Raw genomic sequence first — 13,937 nt, 5'->3', positions numbered from 1 at the left:
TTAAATTTTCTAGTTTCAGTTCTTGAATTACTCGAAATACGCGATAACAGGGTTCCTAACAACGAGAAGGTTTTGGCGTAGACTTTAAGCAGCCTCTTTTATTGTTACAGTTTTATTGCGTTAGGTTACTTTTAATCAAACAAAAGAGTAATTTACAATTTAGACAATGAACTGTAACCTGGTTAACTTAGGGTAGAAGGTGCAAAACCTTTGCAAACTGATGCATTTTTGTTGAGCAGTCCCTGTGGAACTACGAAACACTGCACTATTGTCGCACCTCGGCTGCATTTTGTTTGAGAGCAAATTCAAACAATGGCGTTTGCACTGCCTGGATGAGAGTCTGACATTATTATAAAAGGTGACACGATTGGCTGTGTTTGGTTTTCATCGAATTTGATGGGAGATTACTTTTGCTTCGTTTTCTCCTTATTTCCATACAAATCTCTCATCTGTTTGCACGTTAATCGTTTAAATAAGCTGTCCTTTTTCTTGGCTTTAACATTCATTCCCATTAGATCTCCACAAACTCTGATGAGAATCTTGGTTTTCTTCTTCTTCTTTTTCTTCTTCTTCTGAAGAGGTACACACCAAGGAGGGTACAGGGGCGGCCAGGTTTGCGTGCAGGGCCATGTCTGAGGCCAAGTCTGAGAACCTGTCTGAGGCCATGTCGAAGGAACTGGGGCTGATGATGTTAGCGGTATACACTTACCGACCCCAAAATGGTCGCTGCAGGTCATTTTGTCGCAGCATTCCCTTTCGCGATGGCAGATACCGTTCTCTGCCACGCACCATCGAAGAAACTAAAATGAAATAGAAGATGGCTTTAGAAGACTAAGAAATACTTCGATTTTACAGAGTAAAACTGGACATTAGAGCTTTTTGTCCTTCAAGAGGTGCTTACCATAAAGTTACAAGGGTAGGGTGAAAAGCGTTGCTTTTACCCAGACTATTTATTTTATTTCCAAAGTTTTATTCCGTGTAGTAACGAAAAGTAATGTTACCCACGCCCTAAGTTTTGTAATGAAGCCAAGAGCCGCCCACTTTTCTCCCATCCACGAATTTATTTTTACCTGTGACTGACAGTAAACTTCAACAATGAGCGCTAGAAGTGAAACACCAACTAAAAACGCGTTCTTCATCGCCATCTGAAAATGAAAATAAAATCAAGTTCGACAAAATGTTAAAAGGGGCTATTTTCTCTGAATCTTCCGTAGTTAGTATAGGGAGATACTGAATTCCAGTAAACATAATCATTTTTAGCAAGCCGAGCGGCCAATACCACCCAAGTATTTCGAGTGCGGTAAAAACTTTTATTATTCTGTCAGCATTTGTAAATTTACATAATTTTTACGTATTTGAAACCAAGTTTCTGTAATCATGTGATTTTTACTCAAAAAACTGAGTAACATCGACTATCACGGACAATCTAATGAAACTAAATTCCACTCTTGATGAGCTTTCTTCGGTAAAAATAATCTTTTGACGGAAAGATATTTATAATCTATCAAATAAATTAAAAAAACAACAACAAAAATAACTATTCGTAAATCCTAGGGAAGGCTGGTTGATTTAACCGTCAATATTAAAAGAGATTCAGTCACCATACCTCAATAAATTGACTGGCTTGATGAAGAGACTTGCTTCTCAAAAAGCTGTCGTAATTTCTATTAACATTCCTGGAACCATTCAACTCTAACCCATACTTGTTGATCTTATCACTTTTTACCTTGTACCAGTCTATGGGAACATATGGTTTTTTTTTTAAATGATTTCTGGCGACATTGAATTCAATTCCTAAGGTATTTCATTTATTTACAATATGACTGATGAGAGTTTCATGTAGAAGTTTCGATAGGAAAAATGGTTTTTGTTAGCATATGTACAACAAAAATCAGCTTTATGCTATTTCAGCTTTATGCTATTTCAATATGATGATGGAAAAAGGCGTATTTTCCACTTTATATGCGGAAAGGAGACGGAAATACAGATTTCTTAGGGACACCGCGGAAAGCACGGAATTAATTTCAATTGTAATTCAATTCAAATTTGATGGTTAGTTTTTCCTGAAGCGAAAGAAATTAAAATCGATATTAATTCATAAATTTTGTGTCATCTTTTCCATATAAGGCTAGTATTTCTAACCTATCGTTCAGCTTATTGTGAAGAGAGAAAGCTAAAGAGAGAAATTTTCAGCTACCAAGCTGAATACTGTACAGAGACAGTGACAAGATGGAAAAACAAGCCTCCGCCATTTTCCCTAGATGTCTCATTTACCTTCTGGTTTGTGTCTTGATTATCTCATCAGGTACATTACTTTTCTTTAGCGACAAAGAGTTTTAACTAAGTAACTCAGGGTAGCACAATTTTTATAAGCTATCGCCAATTCAGCCTCTGAGAACTCAAAACTGGATTTTATTTGGACTATTTGCATTCATGCATGATTTGTTTATCTCCTGATCCAGTTTGCTGCATTCTTTAATCTTCTATTTGGCTCTGTGTGATTATAAGTTTAAGAGTCATTCTCTCCAATTACGTACCAAATCTCTCTGTAACAAGAAGTCATCGTGGTGGTTGTTATATGTCAACAAGAATTCGTATTCTTATCAAGTCCCGCTGTTTGTAGATTCATTCGGTGTCGCGATTAACCCTCACTCGACTTACTCATGCTAGCGATGAACTTTATCGTATTATCTGACAAAAAAAATTATTTTATCCAGAATAGAGAAATGGCTGAATTCCTTATTGGATCACTCTTGTAAAACGAAGTTCTTTTTTATTGCTGAAACCGAAAAGTAATTGTTCGGGTCTTGAAATTAATGCCGAGCGGAATGTGAACACCGCATAGCTGTTTTTTATTATAGCATGAAAACTAAATACTATCAGCCTATTTTAATATTTGATTTTGTAAACGAAAGGCTAAAAAGCCGCCAATAGCTTTCGACATCAACTGAGGCTGTCACAAAGCTTTAGGAATGCTTCCCAGCGTGTTTCGGTTTAGGCACTTCATTTAATCCTTAATCTAGTTGTGCAATGCAAAAAAAATCCATACTTGCGCCGGTTATCTAAGAGAACTAACTACATCAATTATTCTATTTTGTAGGTGCTTCGAGTTCTCCTATCTACGTTTCTCACACTACAGGTGCAAACAGTCTTCGCTGTGGCTCACCGTACGACCCTTGTAAGACACTAGATTATTCTTTGAAAAAGAGTGGATTTCTTATCCTGAATGGAACAGACTCCAGAGAAAATCGCTACGAGTGTGGTCCAGAAAACAGCACTAGTGCTGTGATTATAAAGAATTTAACTATTTCCAGCTGGTTTGCGCCTGCATATATCTCATGCGAGATTCGGTTCACATCGTTTCAACCTGAACGAACGGGCATGCACACTTCCCCCACCAAAGGATCTTATTCCTTTCCTGCTACTGGTGACGGACTCAAGACAGACTCTGTACCCACGATTACCATGAAAAATCTATCATTTGTTCAATCTAGTGTTACCTGTAATGGAACGTGTAACTTAGAAGTTGAGAACTCGTCATTCGATCAAAGCGGTGTTACCTGTAATTACTCATGCTCTGTGAAAGTATTGAACAGCACCTTTGCAAACCCTACGATGGTGCCCGTTCAGTCTGGTGTCACCTGTTACGACAGTTGCCGTTTGGAAGTTGTGGATACTGTATTCGTGCAAGCCAGTCTTATCTGTAACGGAGCATGCTTCATGAACGTATCAAATAGCAACTTTACCAACTCAACAGTTATTACAGATGTCAACACCGGGCAAGATTCGAAGGTGATATCAATCACCCATTCGCATTTCATCCGGAAAAGATCACAGCCATTTATCAAATTTCGTTCTCGGGCTGACTTCGTGTTAGAAATTGATAACTGCACTTTTCGAGATAATCACTCGCTTCCTTTTCCCGATTATTTGATAGACGTCAATTCCAGTTCGCTGTCAGTTGGTAGAGTGGTTTTCCACAGAAATAATTTTACTACCATCTTTGGACATGGCATCAACCTGTGCGGCTGTTTTAAGTCGATTTCACTAGAGAATCTGTCAATAATTAACGTGAAGTCATTCATACTCAAAGTCAGTGATAAAACGAGTTCTACTTGTCGGCTCAGAAGAGTCACTGTCCAAATGAACAACTGTTCAGTACATGACACAATTGCAAATCAGTGGGCTAATTCTCCTGTAATTGATATTGAAGCACGTGAGATGAAAATGTCGATGAATTACATGCAGTTTCATTCAAACAAACGATCTTTGATCTCCTTTTCTGCGAACAATGGAAGTTTGACCATCAACAATTCAGACTTCGCAAATAACTTCATGCAAGATGGTTCTCATTTACTTTCAATTTCACCTTACAAGGAGCGAAACAACCCACCCAAAACTACGAAAGGGGAACAAGATAGCGTAGCTGGCAGAATCTTTTTTAATCTTCAAGGCACAAAATTCTCTCGCAACAGAGTACTAAAGTCGATAATAACACTCGAAAAAACGTCAGCAGCGTTGTCAAATGTTACTTTCAGTAATAACACTGTTGAGGGGCTCGGTGGGGACATTCACATCAAGGACCATAGTTTAGTTGACTTAATACTTAACAACAGTCGATTTGAGCGTAATTCAAGTCATTATTTTGCATCAGCTTTTGTCCATTCTGATGTGAACTCAAAATCTTCTGTGAATATCACCAACTGTCGTTTCAAATCACACTCTGAGGTTGACGCAAGCGTGATATTATTTCTGAGATCTGGGATACGTCTCCATATTGATAAAAAATCCGACATAACGTGTCCACTGGGTTATTTCCTTGAAAACGCCTTTAACGTTAGCCTTTCAGGATCAACCATAGAAGATACCTACAAACCTACTTGCAAGAGATGCTCCGTCGGATTGTATAACCTTCAGCAAGTGTACGCAATTCTTGATTTTTCTGATACTTCAGTGGACGAGCAATGTATCCCCTGTCCCTACGGGGGCAACTGCACTCGTGAGATCGAAGCAAAACCAAACTTCTGGGGATATCTTGAGCCAAAAGATCGTCGACCAACCGTGAAATTTGAGATTTGTCCTCTGGGATATTGCGAACCAAGCCCAAGAAGCTTTAATAGTTGCCATGGTTACAGGACTGGCTTCCTCTGTGGTCAGTGCAGAGAAGGCTATACGGAAGCCATGTTTTCCTCTGAATGTCATGAAGAGGAAAACTGTCACAACAACTGGTTTTGGTTCTTTAGTCTCGTATACATTACTTGCTTGTCATTCCTTCTCATCACACGACCTTGTATATTTCAAATTTTATGGCGAAATGCTATGTGGTTTCGACCCAAAAATCACGGACGTCAACCTTTACAGTCTTTGCACTCATCAGATGAGCAGCACTGTAGCGGCAAGCACTTCGATCATGCACTTCTGAAGACGATATTTTATTTCTATCAAACCGTAGAATTACTTCTAATTTCCACCTCGCCAGAAGATCTGATGAACAAAGTAACATTTGTACGCCCGTTCATATCTCTGTTTAATTTTGAGATATGGAAGGAAAACTTCGGTTGTCCTTTTCCTGGGCTCACGGCAGTTACCAAACGACTGTTCTCCAGTTTGACAGTTTTTGGAACAATTGCTTGTATTTCGTTGATTTACATCAGTCATAAAGCAATGAGTTATAATGGTTGCGTCGACCATCCACGTGTCAACCTGTATCTGGCAGCTATAGTAGAAACGTTACTTCTTGGTTACGAAAAGCTTACAGATGTGTCCTTGAATCTGATGAACTGTATCCAAGTGAAATCAGAATGGCGTCTTTTCCTGGACGGGAACATCCTTTGCTGGCAGTGGTTGCAGCATGCTCTGCTTTCCTTTATCATGGTGTTTGTCGTTCCTTTTATATTCGTCCTATTCTGGGGCTCAAAGAAATTGAACGAACACATAATATCAACCAAAGAACTGACCATGGCATGTATACTGCCTTTACCGTTCCTACATTACTGGGTCGTTCAACTCTGCATCAAAAAGGAACCTACACAAGTACACCTTGAGGGAGCTGAAGAAATCAAAGAGGTCCTTCACGAACCATTTCGACCACCTGATGAAGACGATGAAGGGACATTGTACTGGGAAAGCGTTTTAATAGCGCGGCGTTTGGTTCTCTTGTGTCTGCATTCCTTCTTAGCTGATCCTATGTTGCGTCTCTTATGTCTCAACTTTGCATGCTTGGCCATTTTTCTGCATCATCTGTACAAGAGACCTTTCAGAGACCCAATAGCCAACGCTTGTGAAACATTTTCTCTAATCGCCTTGGTCATCATCTCCGCCTTTAGCTTGGCTGAGGCGTGTCTACTGTCCGAAGGAACAGAAATTGGTGGTCAATTCAAAGTGCTTCAGTGGATTGAGCTCGCTTTACTCGGGGTTGTACCTGCATGTCTCTTTATGTTGGTGTCTTTGGTGGTCCTGTCGCAGCTTTTTCGTTTATTCTTTCACGTCGTCATGTGGGACCAGAGGCAACCGCAGAGGTTGAACAGGGTCTGGCATTTCCCTGTCGATTCATCGAGGCCACTCCTTTATTCGTCTCCAGCTACGTATTGAATGCTAGTACATTCTAAACACATTTATGCCAGCAATTATTTAGAATATTATGAGCTTTGAGGCTCAAAATCTTATCGTGTTGCGGTAGGATGCACGATCTCACTGTAAAAGAAAGAAACAGATGAGGTTACGTTTGTTTTGAGCAAGAAATTTTCATGATATTCGGACCGCTCAGTATTCCTTTGAAAACATTTTCTGACGGTCTGTTAGTTTAATTACCACTTCATGAAAGTATCAATAGTTGCATTACCTCTCAAGAAAATATTATTATTGCCTCAACACCAAAAGTGAGTTATTAATTGTTTGTGGGTTTGGCCCCAACAGACCTTTCGGGTACCATCTCAAAAATTCCCATAAAACTTTCTTACGACTTTTCCTTTTTTTTCAGAAAATCTTCCTAAAATTGATTAGGTAGTTTGGAAAACATTATGGAAAGGAGAAATTTTGTCAGCAACTATCTTAGTTTCTTTTTGTAACATTTTCAAGGCCCTCCTTCTTGTACAGCAACTTTAAAAAAATCCAGATTGGTAGAAAGGCCATTAGTTGAGAAATCGAAACTTTCCTGTTTTCATATAGCAGTTATGAAAGACACGCAAATAAACACGTTCGCCTGCTCAGGGATCAGCCATTATTTATCGATCGTTGGAGAGGGGGTGGAGGATTTTGGCCATGTCACGATACAATTCCTGCTCCCCCCATAAGGCTCTAAAACAATATTTTGATTCCCCCCCCCTTCCCTACCCTATATGCAGTTAATTGGCAATCAACTTTCTATAGTCCTCCTTTATACTAAATTGGCCACAACTGATCCCTCTCTGTACTGTTCCCCCCCCAAAAAAAAATCGTGTGACCCCCCTCCCCTTCATGACTGGTCCCTGAGCTCGTGAAAAAGCGTTATCTGTATCAAAGTACGCAGGTAATAATTTTTGTTCAAATATATAAACTAAAAAAATTATAATGATGGGTCATGATGACTATGATAACTATGACAATGATGGTGACGATGATAATGACGATTATAATAAAAATGATAATAATAATAATATTGATAATAACGATAATAATAATAAATGATGATGATCATGATAATGGCCATGGTAACAAATTATATTTACTAAGTTTCCCAAGGTCACACTGAACTGCTCCCTCTCTCAGAGACCGAATATTATCATTTATGAATATACAATAGTTAACAAAATTTTCGAAAATAGATGACTTCACCTATTATAATAATAGTAGAAACGATGTATTTGAGTGTCGCCCTTAGACACCAAAGGGGGGGGGATCTTAACATCACAGAAGACAGCATCTGCAAATCTTAAGATGTATATGAAAAATATCATGATTTCAAAGTTGAGAGCATGCGTGGACACGGTGTGCAGTGGCACATTTCTTGAAGAGCGCTGTCCGCGTCCTCAATTTTCTCTGAAAATGCAAAATTTTCCAGTCTTTGGTTCTAGTAATATGTTAAGAACCACCATTAGAAACTAACTTATGGGAAACAACAAGAAGAACAAGCGAGGAGCCAGAGGTTCATGCGAGGAGGAAACCGGAACGCCTAAACGACCCAATATGGCGGCGACCGCAGAACCAATTTCAAGCGAACTAGCAAGCCTCGCTGGACCACCTCTGATGGAGGAGATCCCTGGACAGAAAGAATCATCGATCGCTCCTGTAGAGCCGTCACTTATTGAACTTAGGGAAATGCTGGTTGATATTAAGATCGATATCTGCAACATTCTACGAGAAAACGAAACCATGAAGAACAACATGGATGAATTGAAGGCGACTATTCGAGGGCAGAATGTTGAAATAGCAAACCTTCGAGCATCGCTTAATAAAGCGATAAAGCAGTTTGATGATGCCGAACAAGAGCTGGCCGAAACAAGGAAAATAGTTGACCAACAGGAGGAAGAAATCGCCGAGTTGTACGACCTCCAAGATCATCTAGAACAGTACTCACGGAAAAACTCCTTGGAGATCCATGGAATACCGGAACAAGCTTATGAGTCAACAGAAGAAGTGGTTCTAAAATTGGCTAATACCCTGGAGGTGCCGGTGTGCCAACAGGATATCGAAATATCTCACAAATTAAGCCGGAGAAAGGGAGTTAAGCCGATTATCGTAAAATTTGTTAATCATAAAACTAAAACGAATCTATACAAAGCCCGGACAAAACTCAAAAATGTGAGTTTCTCAAGCCTCTTCCCCGCTTCGACCGCCGCAGCACGAGTTGCCTCCGGCAAGATCTATTTATTCGAGAGCCTCACGTCGTACAGGAAAAAGATCGTCAACAAAGCGAACGAAATGCGGAACGATGGTTCAATCCTAAGCGTTTGGACAATGGATGGAAAGATTTTTATTAAAACGTCGCCCGAAGGTAGGCCTATAAAAATTAATGAATTAGATGATCTGGACTATCTTTAAATACTAGAAGAGAACACTTACAACAAAACTAGAAAACTGAGGACAACGTCGGACTGTAAGCTAGGAAGAGGGTTAGCTCTTGTAACTAATTGTTGTTGTTGTTGTTGTTTTTTTTTTTCCTTTTGTTATCGATATCATAAACTACTAATTGTAGCTCTTTATTGACTATGCAAACGCCTGTAAAATTAGATATTTTATCGCTTAATGCTCGAGGAATACGGGACCAGATTAAGAGAAGGAGTATTTTTTCGTTCTTGAAAGATTTTAAAACAAATATCTACTTTCTCCAAGAAACCTATTCTGATCTAAAAGACGAAAATATCTGGAAAAATGAATGGGGAGGTGAGATATTTTTCTCCCATGGTACTAACCACAGCAAAGGTGTCTGCATTCTAATCAACCCTGCTTTTCATTGTCAGGTGGATTATTGTTATAGCAACAACTCAGGGAGAATTGTGCTAATTACGATTACTTTTGGCTCCCAAAAATTAACACTTTGTAACATCTACGCACCAACCAACCAAACAAATCAACTCGAGTTTATGCAGGAGATAAACAACTGCATAATCGACAAAACAGAACTGACAAATTTAATTGTTGGAGGGGACTGGAATTGTACGCTGTCTAAAAAAGACAAAATTGGAGGAACGGTATGGGCACCAACGAATTACAGGAACTTGTTAGTGACTACAATGGATATGTTCGATCTAATAGACATTCAGAGAGTAAGCTATCCAAAGTCACGAAAATTTACGTATGAATCAAAAGCAATAGGAATGAAGTCCAGGATAGACTTCTTTCTTTTGGCCAAAAACCTAACAAAAAGTGTAAAGAAAACAGAAATCTATCCATCAATTGCACCCGACCACAAAGCAATTTATACGTCCTTGTCTTGGTCGTGTGAAACCCCGAGGGGACCCGGACTCTGGAAATTCAATAATACCCTTTTAAAAGATGAAGAATACGTGGAGTGGGTTCGTAAAACCTATTCAAACACCGTAAGATATTACCGTCAAGCAACAAGCAAAGGTCTCCTGTGGGAGCTAATCAAAATGGAAATTAGGAATGCGACTATCTCGTATGCGAAATACAAAGCAAAAGTATCCAGAGACAGGGCAGAGGATATTAAACGCCAGCTCGAACAGTTAGACGACACTATTTGTAATAACTTTTTCTCGCCAGATACTAATCAAATCTTGCTGCACTATGACAACCTTAAATCCGAACTTCAGTCTCTGTACGAAAATAAAGGAAAGCAAGCGATGTTTAGAGCGAAATGTCGTTGGGTAGAACAGGGCGAACGACCAACAAAATACTTTTTCAATATGGAAAAAAGGAATTATAATAAAAAGACCATAAGGGAACTACGCCTAGAAGATGAATCCACTACAATCAATGATAAACAGATCCTCGACCAAATTGAAGTTTACTTTAGAGACTTGTACACATCAGCAAAAACATTCTCTCAAGAGGAATACGATAAATTTACACAGCATTTGCAAATACCAAAACTTTCAGATGACGATCGGGACAACTTGGAAGGTCCTCTAAGTTATGATGAGTGCAAAAATGTACTAGAATCTTTCCAAAGTGATAAGGCGCCAGGTGAAGACGGATTCACCGTGGAATTCTATAAATTTTTCTACGACCTATTAGGCGAAAATCTTCTGGCATGCTTAAACGAGGCTTACGAGAAAAATGAACTTACCATCTCGCAAAGAAGGGGCATTATTACTTTATTACCAAAGGAAGACGGCTCTTTACTCGACCTGCATAACTGGAGACCGATAACCGTACTGAATGTCGATCAAAAAATCGCTGCGAAAGCAATAGCTAAAAGATTAGAAACGGTTTTGCCGAACTTAATACACCCAGACCAAACAGGCTTTGTAAACGGACGCTACGTTGGGCATGAAGTGGACGCATACCCCGGTTCGGATCTTAGGAATTCACTTCTCGTACGATAAGAAGGGGAATGATGACCTTAACTTTAGCCTGAAATTAAGGAAGCTACAAACAAAATTGGATATGTGGAGTGCTGGAAGCCTCACGCTATTTGGAAGAGTTTTAATAACCAAAACTCTAGGTATCTCACAGATCATTTATTCCGCTTCAAATATTGAATTTCCTGATACAATCGCAGACACGCTGAAAAGAAAGTTGTTTAACTTTATATGGAAAAAGAAGAAGGATAAGATCAAACGAACCGTGCTTTACCAAGATTTAGAGGAAGGTGGGCTACGCATGACAGATGTAGATCTTATGTTTAAAGCCTTGAGACTTGTATGGATCCCTAGACTTTTGAATGCTGGAGATAAAAATTGGTGCTCTGTGCCAAACCACTATTTCAGGAAAAAGGGGGGCTTAAATTTTCTTCTAAAATGCAACTACGACACAAAGTACTTCCCTCAATTGCCAGCCTTTTATAAGAACATTCTCAAATTCTTTCAAGAATTAAAAATACTTTACGGTTACGACCAGGAAAGTGATGTAGTACTGTATAATAATAAAGAAATTCTAGTAGATGAAACACCCGTTTATCTCAGCAACTGGATGGAGAAGGGAATCGTTTCTATTAAAGACTTGTTGAAGGAGGATGGTAGCTATCTCTCATTCCCGGAATTTAAAGGAAAGTTTTCTTGCAAGACAAACTTCCTCCAGTATTTTCAGATTATTAGTGCCATACCTGACCGGCTACGGTCGAAAGCAAGACAAATAGAATCAGTTAATAATCAGTTTTTCACAAGTAACGATCATCTTTTTCACCTCAACGGAAATTTCACGCTCAACCTTGATAAAGCCAAATCAAGGGATTTCTATAATCTTTTAATTGCTAAAATCCACACTGGAGGTCAGGCAGGTCCTAAAAGATGGAGCGAAATACTTTCTTTGAATGATGAAAAATGAGCAAAGATATTTAAGTCAATACGAAAGCTGTGCAAAGAAACAAAACTAAAAGAATTTCAATTTAAGTTTATTCATAGAATCGTGGTGACAAAGAGAGAACTATTCAAATATGGTATTAAAACTGACGAAGAATGCTGCTTTTGTGGGGAAAAAGACTCAATCGATCACACCTTTATTCACTGTCCCTTTACGAAATCATTCATACAGAAAGTCATTCGGTGGTTTAACACAACGTACAATTCACAGTTCTCTCCAACTACGGAGGAACTTTTATTCGGAATTACCTCCAACTTAAACGAGAATAGTACCACCAAGAAATTCGACTACGTCACACTATTCATGCGTTATTATATCTATAGTTGTAAACTTAACAACAAGCCTATTGTCCTCCACGACTTTGTGAATGCAGTTCACCAAAGGGACCTAATTGAAAATACCGTCAATAACTAGCTCCTGACAAATGCGGTTAAAATATCTCAACTCTGAAATTCTTCTTATGAGTCCGCGGATTCATAATTTTGTATAATTTTGTTGATAATCGTAGGATGATTTCCATGATGTCACTGATTTTTCTATTTTTGCGCTCTTCTAGTTTATTTCGTTTTGTCTTGTTTGTTTTTCTTTTATTTGAATTTGTTTTCCTTTAGTTTGTTTCTTTTATAATTCAGTGATACGTTTACTGGTCTTATATTGCAGATGATGTACCATGAAAGCAATGCCTGATGTGTTTAGGAGGCTTCATATCTCGTGATTTGCTGCAAGCCATACCTGAACGGTTAATTTTAATAGTATGGCATCATTATGAAATCAGAATTCCTATACTAATAAAACCAGCCTCGTTTTTATCTCTCTTAAGATTCCTTGCGTCGGCTTGTATGGGGCCCGTATAGCTTAACTTTTGAGGATTATTTCGTAAAAAAGCGTCCACCTCTGTCAAATTGTCTGGGCTTTATTTCCCAACTCTAACCTCCCAATTATTGGTTGATCTTACTTGTACCACTGAATACTTACAGCAAGTGGAAGGCTTTCCTATCTACTACGCGCTATGCAAGTAAACAATTTGTCTCTTTTCTCTACTTGCTACGTAAGCACACGACACCAAGAAGCATGAGTAATTCCTAGCGGCGGTGATGATCGTTACGAACAATACTTTTATTTTTGCGTCAAGCCAATAATTCTTGTCGCATCGATGAAAGGAACGTTTGAAATATCAGGGCATCTGCATACTACCACCTGATAGACTGGGCGTATCGCCCTCAATTTCGATTCCAGGCGAACCGATCTTGTTTATGATTCTTTATGATTACGTTCTTAAGATGCCTGATGCCTTTTTGCCAATAGTGTGTCAGTCCAGCGACGTCCTCCAGAGGATGATAATTCTGTCAGTTCTGGCATTGGATACAGATCACAGCAAAGAACGAACATCTCAACGGTTGACTCAAATTCCACTTTCAAGGGCTAAAATGAAAGGAATGTCGCGAGTTTTTTTTATCACAGATATCGTGGTGAATGTCTTGTCAGGTAATTAGTCCCTATCCATCCTTAACAAGTAGGGTTGGGGTCTGGTAGCACGCGTGACGTTCGCGCGCCGTCTCTTTTCGAATGTCACGCGAGCTGGTGCTTAGTCATGCAACACTTTAAATCACAATTCTTCCGCCTGTGTCCGCCATGTTGGTCGGCCAACAAGCATTAGTGGAACTCTACATCATTTTCGCGCTACAGAAGACCCATATATTCGGAGAATATGTCTTAAATCGATTATTGTGACCTTATATTTGATATAAGTACGAAAATTGGCCCAAACCAATTAGAAAGATTGGTTTTTATGTGTAGAAAGCAGATCTCAAAAGACAGTGGAAGAACCACTCAAAATGCACTCGGATTATTTGAACTTGAGAAACAGTATAACCTCGGAATTGATCGGTTAGGAATTTTGAAACAGATTTTGAAACAGTTGAAGAAGCGATCCACTCCAGAAGGTGGAAGGGTTTGAGATCAAGAGAAAAGGTGAC

The 13,937-nt window shown here is 39.0% G+C and overlaps 4 protein-coding genes across 10 annotated transcripts in view; 3 read left to right on the top strand and 1 right to left on the bottom strand.

The window, feature by feature from the left end:
• Positions 1–70: 70 nt before the first annotated feature.
• LOC113674728 (uncharacterized) lies at positions 71–3,695 on the bottom strand. Of its 2 annotated transcripts, none has more exons than XM_027191215.2 (3): positions 3,561–3,695; positions 1,071–1,145; positions 71–800 (listed from the first exon to the last, which is right to left on the bottom strand). In XM_027191215.2, exons 2-3 carry the CDS (start codon positions 1,143–1,145, stop codon positions 405–407), a joined length of 471 nt encoding a protein of 156 aa, XP_027047016.2. In that variant the 5' UTR covers positions 3,561–3,695; the 3' UTR covers positions 71–404. The 2 variants fall into 2 exon arrangements, with proteins under 2 accessions (XP_027047016.2, XP_089052677.1); XM_089196551.1 differs by lacking the exon at positions 3,561–3,695 and adding an exon at positions 1,607–1,724.
• On the top strand, positions 1,853–7,672 carry LOC149050034 (uncharacterized). Its single transcript, XM_089196518.1, has 2 exons — positions 1,853–2,305; positions 3,101–7,672. The coding sequence occupies exons 1-2, from the start codon at positions 2,230–2,232 to the stop codon at positions 6,589–6,591; spliced, it is 3,567 nt and encodes a 1,188-aa protein (XP_089052644.1). The 5' UTR covers positions 1,853–2,229; the 3' UTR covers positions 6,592–7,672.
• Positions 7,673–8,346: 674 nt separating this feature from the next.
• Positions 8,347–10,781, top strand: LOC149050033 (uncharacterized). The gene has a single exon (XM_089196553.1). The coding sequence runs from the start codon at positions 8,350–8,352 to the stop codon at positions 9,016–9,018; it is 669 nt and encodes a 222-aa protein (XP_089052679.1). The 5' UTR covers positions 8,347–8,349; the 3' UTR covers positions 9,019–10,781.
• A 2,525-nt stretch (positions 10,782–13,306) lies between these two features.
• LOC149050029 (glutamate dehydrogenase, mitochondrial-like) overlaps positions 13,307–13,937 on the top strand; it is a 39,355-nt gene continuing 38,724 nt past the window's right edge. For 2 of the 6 annotated variants that reach the window (XM_089196550.1, XM_089196548.1), the window contains exon 1: positions 13,307–13,932. The gene's annotated coding sequence lies outside the window, so the exon portion shown is untranslated. The remainder of the gene's footprint in view (positions 13,933–13,937) is intronic. The other 4 variants (XM_089196549.1, XM_089196546.1, XM_089196547.1 and 1 more) reach the window with 2 other exon arrangements.

The sequence above is a fragment of the Pocillopora damicornis genome, chromosome 2 (assembly GCF_964200805.1).
Source record: "Pocillopora damicornis chromosome 2, jaPocDami1.2, whole genome shotgun sequence".
NCBI classification, from domain to species: domain Eukaryota; kingdom Metazoa; phylum Cnidaria; class Anthozoa; order Scleractinia; family Pocilloporidae; genus Pocillopora; species Pocillopora damicornis.
The sequence above is the reverse complement of the archived record's forward strand: the minus strand, read 5'-3'. Positions and strand labels throughout refer to the sequence as shown.